The sequence below is a fragment of the Panthera tigris genome, chromosome C1 (assembly GCF_018350195.1).
Source record: "Panthera tigris isolate Pti1 chromosome C1, P.tigris_Pti1_mat1.1, whole genome shotgun sequence".
Lineage (NCBI taxonomy): Eukaryota > Metazoa > Chordata > Mammalia > Carnivora > Felidae > Panthera > Panthera tigris.
The window spans coordinates 38,046,985-38,059,855 of record NC_056667.1 but is presented as its reverse complement, the minus strand read 5'-3'; the positions used below and the strand labels follow the sequence as shown (position 1 = coordinate 38,059,855).

Here is a 12,871-nt window from a genome sequence, read left to right as displayed (position 1 = left end):
TATTCTGCCATTGAAAGTTTTATTCTCTACATCCTTCCCAACTCCTGGGATTGCTGGATTTTTAAAAATTTTATCATTATTATGGGTGAATAATGCTTTTATTTGGTTTTTCCCTGAAGACGAATGAAGTAGACTAATAATTCATACGTTTATCAATCTTTCAGGACATCTTTTTATAATGGGTGTGAAATGTTTGTCTTTTGCTCAATTCTGTATCAGGTTGTTACTTTCTTATTCATTTGTAGGAATTTTCTATATTTTCTAGTTACAAACTCTCTGTCAATTATATGTGTTACAAATATCTTCTCCCATTCTGTAGCTTGCATTTTTCATCTATTAGTGGTTCTTGTGTTTATGATGAGCAAGTTATTTTTAATATAGTCTAATTTAATAATGTAGTTTGATTTATTAATCTTTTTCTTTATGCTTAGCGCTAATTTTGGTCATGTTTAAGAATTCTTTCCCTGCTCCAAGTTATGAAGATACTCTTTTATATAATCTAAAAGCCTTATTTCTTTAATTTTTATATTTAGATTTATGGTCCACCTGGATTTCATTTTTATATATGGTATGAAATAGGGATAAAATTTCATTTTTTATGTATATCTGTGTGTGCAATGCTATTTGGTGAAAAGACTTTCCTTATTATAATCAGTCTGTAATGTTACTTTGTCATAAGTTAAGTGCCTACATATATGTGAATTTTTTTCTAGTCTCTCTTCTGTGTCATGGGTCTGTTTGTCCATTCTTTTAAAAACAATTTTTTTTTAACGTTTATTCATTTTTTGGGAGACAGAGAGGGACAGAGTGCAAGCAGGGGTGGGGCAGAGAGAGAGGGAGACACAGAATCCGAAGTAGGCTCCAGGCTCTGAGCCGTCAGCACAGAGCCCGATGCGGGGCTCGAACTCAGGAACTGCGAGATCATGACCTGAGCTGAAGTTGGACACTTAACTGACTGAGCCACCTAGGCACCCCGTTTGTTCATTCTTGCATAAATACTATGCTTTCTTAATTACTGTAACTTCAGTTTTGATACCTGGTAGTTTGAGCCCTCCAGATTTATTTCTTTTGGAAATTGTCTTAGCTATTTTTTGTGTCAAAAGTGTCTAACGTATAATTTTAACCCTGTGTACTCATCATTGATTAGTCACTTTTGTGTATATCAGTAATCACCATTCACCAAGACATAGAGTGTTTCCGTTGCTCAGAAAGGTTTCCTTGTGTCTCTACCAGTCAATACTCCCCTCAAGATAATCACTATTCTGACTTTTATCAACATTGATTACTTTTGTCTATTCTTGACCTTCATGTAAATTAAATCATAGAATAAGTATTCATTTGAGTATGGCTCATGTCTGTCAGAAGCACTTGTGTTGTTGTATCTCAGTAAACCATTCTTTTTTTATTGCTCTTTGGTATTCCATTATATGAATATATAATTTATTTACTTCCCTGTTGATGAGGATTGTTTTTAGCCTTGGATTATTATGAATAAAACGACTATGGATATTTTTATAAGTATCTTTTGGTAATCGTATATACTCAGTTCTCTTGGTATATTCTTAGTGGTGGAATTTCTGGGTCATAGAGTGCATGTATAATTAGCTTTAGTTAATAGTGCTTAACAGTTCCCCCAAAATAATTGTAACCATTCTTTGTTGTTTCAGGATATTGAACATTTTATGCGAAAAATTGCAGAAATAATTGGGGGCATGGAATTATGCTCTCGTTCTCCAGATAGGTTTTATTTGTTTTTATTTGCCTGTTCTAGGCTGCTAGTACACTAGCAATCCTTGATCATGTCAGTCTAATGTTACAGATTAAGGTGATTTGAAGCCAGATTTCAGTTCTTGTAAAAGCCAGGTTATTTACAGTCCATCTCTATTCCCAGGCTCTTTCAGGGGACTATCTAAAATGTGGAGAATTTATGAATATCTCTCCTTCTGGGTAGGCCCTGAAGTCATATTTTGCTTCTAGGTCTGTGAGACCATAAAAACCTCAGCTAAATTTATCAATCCTTCATTTGTCTTTTCTGAAATTAGCAGATGCCCCTAGAGAGAAAACAGCTCCAATGTCTGGTTCATCTTCCTGGCTTTTTCTTCTTCAAGATTCTAAACTCTAATTCTAAACTGTCTTATTTGCTTCTCTGTGCCTGCAAGCAGATTTTTAAAAGTCATTTGACCAGATTTTTAAAATGTTCCTAGTAGGATGATTGGTGTGCTTGGTATATATTGTCATTATCTGAAGTAGAAGTCTGTTCCCCATTAATATTCTTTCTACCCTCATCTTGTCTCTGTGTAGTCTCCCATTCCTTTTTCCCTTCATTATGTCTGTTTATTCTAAGTATCTATTATTTGGTTGATATTGCATGGTTAATTATCACAGATTTCTGTAATCCATATTTTCATTTGATATACACATATTCATATTCCTACATGTTTAGTTTTGTAAGTGAACTTAGAATCATGTTTCAGGTCTAAAATAAATCTCTTTGAATTTTAATTTCAATTATATTTTGGGGGAATTGGCATTTTTACGTTATTCATTCTTCCCACTTAGATATGCAATGTATATTGACTTTTTAAACTTATGTTTTCCTTGTGTATAATATTAAGGTTTTGGGGGTATGTGTGTATGTACTTGCCATACATTTCTTATATTTCTAACTGGTTATATATTATGTGACTTTGGGGAATAAGGCTCTTCACTCACTTTTCTTTCTTTTTTTCTTTTTATGTGTGTGTGTGTGTGTGTGTGTGTGTGTGGTTGATATACAGGAAAGTGACCAAAAAATGTTTATCTTGTATCCAGTCATTTTTTTCAATATTTATTTATTTTGAGACAGAGAGAGAGAGAGAGGGTGAGGGAGAGGGGCAGAGAGAGAGGGAGAGAAAGAATGCCAAGTAGGCTGCATGCTGTCAGTGCAGAGCTTGACATGGGGCTCAGTCCCACCCACTGTGAGATCATGACCTGAGCTGAAACCAAAAGTTGGACGCTCAACCAACTGAGCCACCCAGGCACCCCAAGGACTTTTAAAATTCAGTAATCAAATAACAACATTAATTTAAAAATGGGCCAAAGACCTTAATAGATACTTCACCAAAGAAGATATAAAGATGGCAAATAAGCATATGGAAATATGCTCCACATCATATGTCTTTGGGGAAATTCAAATTAAAACAAGTTATCACCAAAAACCTAGAATGGCCAAAATCCAAAACACTGACAGCACCAAATGTCGGTGGGGATACTGAGCAACAAGAACTCTTCTTATATACTGCTGGTGGGAATGCATAATGGAACAGCAATTTAGAAGACAGCCTGGCAGTTTATTACAAAACTAAACACAGTCTTAACATACAATCCAGCAGCTACTCCTTTTGGTATTTACCCAAAGGAGTTGAAAACTTATGTCCACATAAAAACCTGCACAATAGCCTGCACAAGGTTTTGTTTGTTTGTTTGTTTTTAATTTTAGTCAGTTAATATGCAGTACAGTATTGGTTTCAGGAGTACAATTCAGTGATTCGTCACTTTATACAACACCCAGTGCTCATCACATAAGTATCCTCTTTAACAGCCATCACCCATCTAGCTTGTCCCCTACCCACCTCCCTCCACCAACCTCAATTTGTTCTCTGTCCTTAAGATAGTCTCTCACAAGTCTCTTGTGGTGGGGTACCTGGGTGGCTCAGTCAGTTAAGTGTTCCACTTTGGTTCTGGTCATGATCTCATGCTTCGTGAGTTCGAGCCTTGTGTCAGGCTCTGTGCTGTCAGCTCGGAGCCTGGAACCTGCTTCAGATTCTGTGACTCCCTCTCTGTCTCTGCCCCTCCCCCAGTCCTTCACACACATGAGCGTGCTCTCTTTCTCTCTGTCTGTAAGATAAACATTAAAAAAAAGAGTCTCTTGTGTTTTTGGTTTGTATCAAGTCCTGCCCCGGGCTTTGTGCTGTAGCACAGAGCCTGCTTGGGATTCTCTCCCTCTCTCTCTGCCCCTTCCCCACCACGTGTGCTCTTTCTATCAAAAAAAAAAAAAAATCAAAGAAAAAAAAGGAGTATCTTCTGGTTTGTTTCCCTTTCTTCTCTTTTTTACCCCCTTTCCCAAATGTTGTTCATCTGTTTTGTTTCTTAAATTCCACATATGAGTGAAATCATATGGTATTTGTCTTTATCTGATTGACCTTTTTTGCTTAACATAATACATTCTTGCTCCATCCACATCGTTGAAAATGGCAAGATTTTATTCTTTTTGTTGGCTGAGTAATATTCACTGTGTGTGTGTACATATATATATACATTGTGTGTGTGTTTGTGTGTATACAATGTCTTTATTCATTTGATGGACATTTGGGCTTTCTCCATAGTTAGGCTATTGCTGATAATGCTGCTATAAATGTTGTGGTGCATGTACCCTTTTGAATCTGTGTTGTTGTATCCTTTGGGTAAATAAATACTTAGAAGTGCAATTGTTGGATCATAGGGTAGGTCTATTTTTAGTTTTTTGAGGAACCTCAACTCTGTTCTCCAGAGTGGCTACATCAGTTTGCACTACACCAGTGCAAATAGGGTTCCCCTTTCTCCGCATCCTCGCCAGCACCTGTTGTTTCTTGTGTTGTTAATTCTAGCCATTTTGAAAGGTGTAAGCTGGTATCTCATCATGGTTTTGATTTGTATTTCCCTGATGATGAGTTCTACCTGTTTTCTCCTGTAAAGTTTTGATGGTTTCCTGTCTCACATTTAGGTCTTTCATCCATTTTGAGTTTATTTTGTGTGGTGTAAGAAAGTGGCCCAGGTTCATTCTTCTGCACTTCGCTGTTCAGTTTTCCTAACACCATTTGTGGAAGAGACTGTCTTTTTTCCACTAGACATTCTTTGCTGCTTTGTCAAAGATTAGTTGACCATATAGTTGTGGGTCCATTTCTGGATTTTCTATTCTGTTCCATTTGTCTAAGTGTCTGTGTTTGTGCTAGTACCATACTGTTTTGATGACTACAGCTTTGTAATACAGCTTGAAGCCTAGAACCATGATGCCTCTAGCTTTGCTTTACTTTTTCTGGATTGCTTTGGCTATTCAGGGTCTTCTGTGATCCCGTACAAATTTTAAGATTGTTTGTTCTAGCTCTGCAAAAATACTTGTGGTATTTTGATAGGGATTGTATTGAATATGTAGATTGCTTTGGATAATATAGACATTTTAACAATGTTTGTTCTTCTGATCCGTGTGCATGGAATGTTTTTCCTTTCTTTCATAAGTGCTCTCTAGTTTTCAGAGTACAGATCTTTTACCTGTTTAGTTAGGTTTATTCCTAGGTATTTTATGTTTTTTGGTGCAATTGTAAGTGGGATAGAGCCCTTGATTTCTTTTTCTGCTGCTTCATTATTGATGTATAAAAATGCAACAGATTTCTGCATTGGTTTATAGCCTGTGACTTTTCTGAATTCATGTATCAGTTCTGGCAATTTATTGGTGGAGTCTTTCAGGTTTCTTTTTTTTTTTTAGTTTTATTTACTTTTAATTTTAAAAAAATTTTTAATGTTTATTTTTATTTATAAATTCCTAATGTCCCTCATCCATTTAGCCCACCCCCCCCCACAATCCCTCCAGCAGCCCTCTGTTCTCTGTATTTAAGAGTCTCATATGTTTTGTCCCCCTCCCTGCTTTTATATTATTTTTGCTTCCCTTCCCTTGTATTTGTCTATTTTGTATCTTAAATTCCTCATATGAGTGAAGTCATATGATATTTGTCTTTCTCTGACTAATTTCACTTAGCATAATACCTTCTAGTTCCATCCACATAGTTGCAAATGGCAAGATTTCATTCTTTTTGATTGCCAAGTAATACTCCATTATATATATATGTACCATACCACATCTTCTTTATCCATTCATCTGTCGATGGACATTTGAGCTCTTTCCATACTTTGGCTATTGTCAATAGCACTGCTATAAACATTGGGGTGCATGTTCCCCTTCGAAACAGCACACCTGTATCCCTTGGATAAATACCTAGTAGTGCAATTGCTGGGTCGTAGGGTAGTTCTATTTTTAACTTTTTGAGGAACCTCCATACTGTTTTCCAGAGTGGCTGCACCAGCTTACATTCCCACCAGCAGTGCAAAAGAGATCCTCTTTCTCCACATCCTTGCCAACATCTGTTGTTGCCTGAGTTGTTAACGTTAGCCATTGTGACAGGTGTAAGGTGGTATCTCATTGTGGTTTTGATTTGTATTTCTCTGATGATGAGTGATGTTGAGCATTTTTTCATGTGTCTGTTAGCCATTGGCACGTCTTCTTTGGAAAAGTGCCTGTTCATGTCTTTTGCCCATTCCTTCACTGGATTATTTGTGTTTTGGGTGTTGAGTTTGATACGTTCTTTATAGATTTTGGATCCTGACCCTTTATTTGGTATGTCATTTGCAAAGATCTTCTCCAATTCTGTTGGTTGACTTTTAGTTTTGCTGATTGTTTCCTTTGCTGTGCTTTTAATTTTGATGAGGTCCCAATAGTTCATTTTTGCTTGTGTTTCCCTTGCCTCCAGAGACGTGTTGAGTAAGAAGTTGCTGTGGCCAAGGTCAAAGAGGTTTTTGCCTGTTTTCCCCTCTAGGATTTTGATGGCTTCGTGTCTTACATTTAGGTCTTTCTTCCATTTTGAGTTTATTTTTGTGTACGGTATAAGAAAGTGGTCCAGGTTCATTTTTCTGCATGTCGCTGTCCAGTTTTCCCAGGACCACTTGCTGAAGAGATTGTCTTTATTCCACTGGATATTCTTTCCTGCTTTGTCAAAGATTAGTTGGCCATACGTTTGTGGGTCCATTTCTGGGTTGTCTGTTCTGTTCCGTTGATATGCGTGTCTGTTTTTGTGCCAGTGCCATACTGTCTTGATAATTACAGCTTGAAGTCCAGGATTGTGATGCTTTGGTTTTCTTTTTCAAGATTACTTTGGCTATTCAGGGGCTTTTCTGGTTCCATGCAAATTTTAGGTTTGTTTGTTCTAGCTCTGTGAAGAATGCTGGTGTTATTTTGATAGGAATTGCTCAGGTTTCTACATAGAATATTATGTTTTATTCAGATTATGAAAATTTGACTTCTTCCTTGCCAATTTGGATGCTGTTCATTTCTTTTTGTTGTCTGATTGCTGAGGCTAAGACTTTCAGTACTGTGTTAAATAGTAATCAGGAGAGTGGACTTCTTTGTCTCGTTCCTCACTGTAGGGGAAAGGCTCTCCATATCATTTATTTCTGCTCTAATCTTTATTAGTTCCCTTCTTCTGCTGACTAGGGCTTTATTTGCTGTTTCTTTTCTAGCTCCTTTAGGTAAAAGGTTAGGTTGTATATTTGAGACCTTTCTTGCTTCTTGAGATAGTCCTCAATTGCAATATACTTCCCTCTTAGGACTGCCTTTGCTGTATTCCAAAGGTTTTGGACTGTCATGTTTTCATTTTCGTTTGCTTCCATATATTTCTTTATTTCTTCTTTAATTTCCTGGTTAACCTGTTCATTGTTTAATAATATGTTCTTTAACCACCATGTATTTGAGGGCTTTCCAATTTTTTTCTTGTGGTAGATTTCAAGTTTCATAGTATTGTGATCTGAAAATATGCATGGTACGATCTCAATCTTTTTGTACTTGTTGAGGGCTGATTTCTGACCCAGAATGTGATCTATTCTGGAGAATGTTCCATGGGCACTAGAAAATAATATGTATTCTACTTCTTTAGGATGGAATGTTCTTAATTTTTTTAAGTGTATTTATTTATTTTGAGACAGACAGAGAGAGAGAGAGAGAGAGAGAGAGAGAATATGAATGGGGGAGGGGTAGAGATGGTGAGAGAGAATCCCTGCTCAGAGCCTACTAGGCTCCATGCTGTCAGTACCGAGCCTGATACAGTTCTTGATACCATGAACTATGAGATCATGGCCTGAGCTGAAATCAAGAGTTAGATGGTTAACTGACTGAGCCACCCACATGCCCCTAGGATGGAATGTTCCAAATATATGTTAAGTCTGTCTGGTCCAGTGTGCCATTCAAAGACATCGTTTCCTTGTTGGTTTTCTGCTAGGGGGAATATATATGTATGTATACACACACACACACACACACACCCATACACACATATATATGGATCTTGTGTTTTTATCCATCCTGTTACCCTAGGTCTTTTGATTTAGAACTTTTACATTCAGAGTGATTATGGAAAGGTATGAATTTAGTACCATTGTGTTACCTATAGAATTGGTGTTTCTGGTGGCATTCTCTGGTCTTCTCTTTTTTTTTTAATGTTTATTTATTTTTGAGACAGAGAGAGACAGAGCATGAACCGGGGAAGTCAGAGAGAGAGGGAGACACAGAATCTGAAGCAGGCTCCAGGCTCTGAGCTGTCAACACAGAGCTCGACGTGGGGCTTGAACTCACGGACCATGATATCATGACCTGAGCCGAAGTAGGACGCTTAACTGACTGAGCCACCCAGGTGCCCCTGGTGTTTTCTTGTCTTTGTTGCTTTTGGTCTTTTTCCTCCACTCAAAGAGTCCCCTTTAAAATTTCTTGCTGCGTTGGTTTAGTGGTCACAAACCTCTTTAGTTTTTGTTTGTCTGGGAAAGTCTTTATCTCTCCTTCTATTCTGAATGACAGCCTTGCTGGATAAAGATTTTTGGCTGCATATTTTTCCAATTCAGCATGTTGAATATATCCTGCCACTCCTTTCTGGCCTGCCAGATTTCTGTGGATAGATCTGCTGTGAACCTGATTTTTCTTCCCTTGTAGGTTAGGGACTTTTTTCCCTTGCTCCTTTTGGGATTCTTTCCTTGTCTGTGTATTTTGTGAATTTGACTGTATGCCTTGGCAATGGTCTGCTTTTGTGGAATTTAATGGGAGTTCTCTGTGCTTTTTGGATTTTGATGTCTGTGTCTTTCCTCAGCTTAGGGAAATCTTCAGCTATAATTTTTATGAATAAACCTTCTGCCGCCTTTTCTCTCTCTTCATGTTCTGGGATTCCTTCTGTATGAATTTTGTCACATTTTACTAAGTTGCTGATTTCCCTGAGTATACCTTTGTGATCCATTACTTTTCTTTCCCTCTTTTCATCTTCATTATTTTCCATAATTTTACCTTCTGTATTACTCTGCTCCTCTGCTTCGTCCATCCTCATTTTTATGGCCTTCATTTGGGTTTGCTTCTTGGTTTTACCATTTTTTATTTTAGCCTGACTAGATTTTAGTTCTTTTATCTCTGCAGAAAGGGATTCTCTGGTGTCTTGTATGCTTTTTTCAAGCTCAGCTAGTATCCTCATAATCATTGTTTTACTTGTTTATTATTTATTTATTTATTTCTCATAATCATTGTTTTAAATTCTAGTTCAGACATCTTACTTATATCTGTACTGATTAAATCCTGGCTGTGAGTTCTACTTCCTGTTCTTTCTTTTGGAGTGAATTTTTCTGTCTCATCATTTTGTCCGGAAAAGAATAGAAGAAAGAAAAAAAAAAACCAAGACAAAAAAACAAAAACCAAAAAACTAGATCCGTGGTGTGTTTTGTTCTGCTTGTTAAAAGAATCTAGATCTAGGGGTGCCTGGGTGGCTCAATTGGTTAAGTGTCTGACTTCAGTTCAGGTCACGATCTCGCGGTCCATGGGTTAGGTTTGAGCGCCGCATCAGGCTCTGTGATGACCGCTCAGAGCCTGGAGCCTGCTTCGAATTTTGTGTCTCCCTCTCTCTTTGCCCTTCTCCCTCTCACGCTCTGTCTCTCTCTCTCAAAAATAAATAAACATTTAAAAAAAAAGAATCTAGATCCAAAAGTATAAGTAATATAAAATAGAATAGAATAGAATAGAGAAAATAGATAACAGAAAAAAGAACTTGAGAAAAACTAAGAAGATACTTGAGAAAATAAATAATAATAAAAAGGAATGAAAGTAAAAAGGAAGTTAGATCCCGTTTCCCCTAGAGCTGAAGCTTTGCAGCATTCTATGATCAGTAGACTTGGTGTTGAGTTGTTTGTGCTGGTCTTCTGGGGGACCGACCTTCTGCGCTAATTTTCAGGCTGACTTGTTTCAGTGAAAATGGGCCGGGACTGGGTGAAAAGGAGGAGGTTGTGCTTTGTGTACGTGGCTCCATCCTCCACTAGGTGGCGCTGTTTTGCTCCCTGAAGGCTTTCAGTTCAGATGGACAGGATGCACAGCTCCCTAGCCCTGGAGCTCAAAGTTCACACCTCCCACTCTTCAACAAACCCTCACAGAAGAGTAGTCACCCCTCTTGTGTACCTGGTTTTCGTGAGAACCATGCGTTCACCCTGCCTGATCTGAGCTTTTTTATCTCAGGCACACGACTAAGTTTCAAAACTACACAAATTTTAGGGAATCCAGCACAGGGACCCGTGCTGTTCCCCTGGGGGAGCATCTTGCTGTGCTTTTGCCCTTTGCCAGCCAGTGTGAGGAAAGCAGTCACAGACCCCGCAGTGGTTCAGAGTTTATGTCAAAACAGAGTAGAAAGCCAGCACCCTGCCTTAGCTCACTGCCCTCAGCCCGAGTCCCCACTCCTATGCTTGGGAACAGTGCAGCAGGTTGGCCTGACCCGTCTTTCTTGTGACCTAGCGGATCCTCAGACCATGCTGTCACTCCTGGGATTCTGCCCTGGTTTGCCACCTGAGCACCTTTAATCCAGGCACATCCCTCATGGTGGTGGACTTCTAAAAGTTCAGATTTTGTACTCTGCTGCTTATAATACTTTGCAGTAGCCTCTGTAAGCAGGCTCCCTCACAGCCTCTGTACCCACAGCTATGTCTCCCCTAAGTAAACTCTCTCCTTCCAGAAGGTGGTCATTTTTCTACCTGTAGATTTGTACTTTCTGTTCTCTCAGACCTCTGATTGATTTCTTGGGTGTTCAGAGTTATTCGATAACTTGCTTTATTTGAGGGACGAGACAAGCTGAAGGTCTCCCTGCTCCTCCACCACCCGAACTCCTTTCTCCACAAGCTTGTTTATAGAAGCCTTTTTTTATAACTGTCAAAACTTGGAAGCAACCAAGATGCCCCCCTAGTAGATGAATGGATAAATAAAGGGTGGTATATCCAGACAATGAATATTATTCAACACTTAAAAGAAATGAGCTATCAGGGCACCTGGGTAGCTCAGTTGGTTAAGTGTCCCATTCTTGATTTCGGCTCAGGTCATGATCTCACAGTGTGTGAGTTTGAGCCCTGCATTGGACTCTGTGCTGAGATCACGGAACCTGCTTGGGATTGTCTCCTTCTCTCGCTGTGCCACCTCCCCCACCCCGACCAAAAAAATAAATAAGTAAACATTTAAGAAAAAGAAATGAGCTATCAAGCCATCAATAACATGAAGGACCCTGAAGTGTGTGTTACTGAGTGAAAGAAGCCAATGGGAAAAACCTGAACGCTATATGATTCTAACTACATGACATCCTGGAAAAGGCAAAACTGGAGACAATGAAAAGATCAGTGGTTGCTTGTGGGGGCAAATTGAAGTGGAACAGAGAGATGAATAGGCAAGAGCACAGAGGAAAATCAGGGAAGTGAAAATACTATGGGTGATACTATAACGATGGAATATGTCATTATACATTTGTCCAAACCCACAGAGTATACATCACCAAGACTGAACCCTAAGGTAAACTATGGACTTTGTGTGATTATGATGGAACTATGGGGGTTTATCCTTGGTAAAACAAAAACAAAAACAAAAACGTGCCATTCCTGTGAGTGAGGTTGATAGTAGGGAGGCTGTGCATGTGTGGGGACAGAGACATATGGGAAATCTCTGTACTTCCCTCTCTAGTTTTGTTGTAAACCTAAAACTGCTCTAAAAAAATAAAAAAAAAAATCAGAAAAACTCCAGAGAGGTTGAAGGGTTAATCTCCACTATAGAATAGTAAAGCCCTAAGAGACATGGCAGCCAAAATATATATATACATATACATATATATATATACATATATATATGTATATACCCACACACACACATATACATATATATACACATATGTATACATATACATATGTATATGTATACATATGTATACATACATATGTGTATATATATATTTTCACCCACAGTATACTAAGATACAAACGTATATGTAGTCTGCCTGGCAATTACTTCGACTTTTAGAGACTTGTGATTAGAGTAACTAGTTTTTGTTTATTATTAATTTGTCTAAGGAAATTTTTCTTTAAACTTTCAGATGATACTGCATTGTTTGAGTTGATTCAACTAGTTCCACCAGGTACTGTATTATATTTTGATAAGGTAATTGATGTGCAAACCCATTTAAAAGAATGCTTCTTAAAAATACCATCTTTTCCCCTCCTTCCCAAATTAAGAACAATGTTGAGTTTCTAGTATTGGTCCATAAATGTAAAATGTCAATAGATGAAAATAATATATTCAGAAAGATTGACATAAATAGTATTTGAACATATTGTTCTAAGATTGAATAAATAGTAATAATGGAAAATGGAAAATTACATGCTATCATTCTAGCATATTTTGGGACATTCATAAAAACGACTTCTGAGTTTTTGTGATTTTTCCCAAACTCTATTTTTTTTTGTTGATAAAGTAATTATCCTTTTTTTGTGTGTTGACTGTTACTAGGAATGGAGGGGAATAAAACCTTAACTGTTTAGTAAATATTACAAATCTCTGGGATAGGTAGAATTAAAATATGGAGACTGGCTTGATTTTTGTTATTTACTTCTATGATTATAGGAAAAATCTACCTTAAATAATTATTTTATGTGAAAAATGGAGAACTATATGTTATTGAAAATTAGTAATCTTAAAGATTTTGAATATTACATATATACATAATTCAGGTAACCATAAATTCTAGAGAATGTCTACATTTTT

General features: G+C 37.6%; 1 protein-coding gene across 4 annotated transcripts in view; it reads left to right on the top strand.

Annotated features, from left to right (window-relative positions):
- Positions 1 to 12,871, top strand: part of SPATA6 (spermatogenesis associated 6) — a 147,789-nt gene that overhangs the window by 37,814 nt on the left and 97,104 nt on the right. For all 4 annotated transcript variants that reach the window (XM_042997064.1, XM_007077235.2, XM_042997063.1 and 1 more), the window contains exon 4: positions 12,204 to 12,245. In XM_042997064.1, the coding sequence (XP_042852998.1) occupies positions 12,204 to 12,245 (42 nt within the window). The remainder of the gene's footprint in view (positions 1 to 12,203; positions 12,246 to 12,871) is intronic.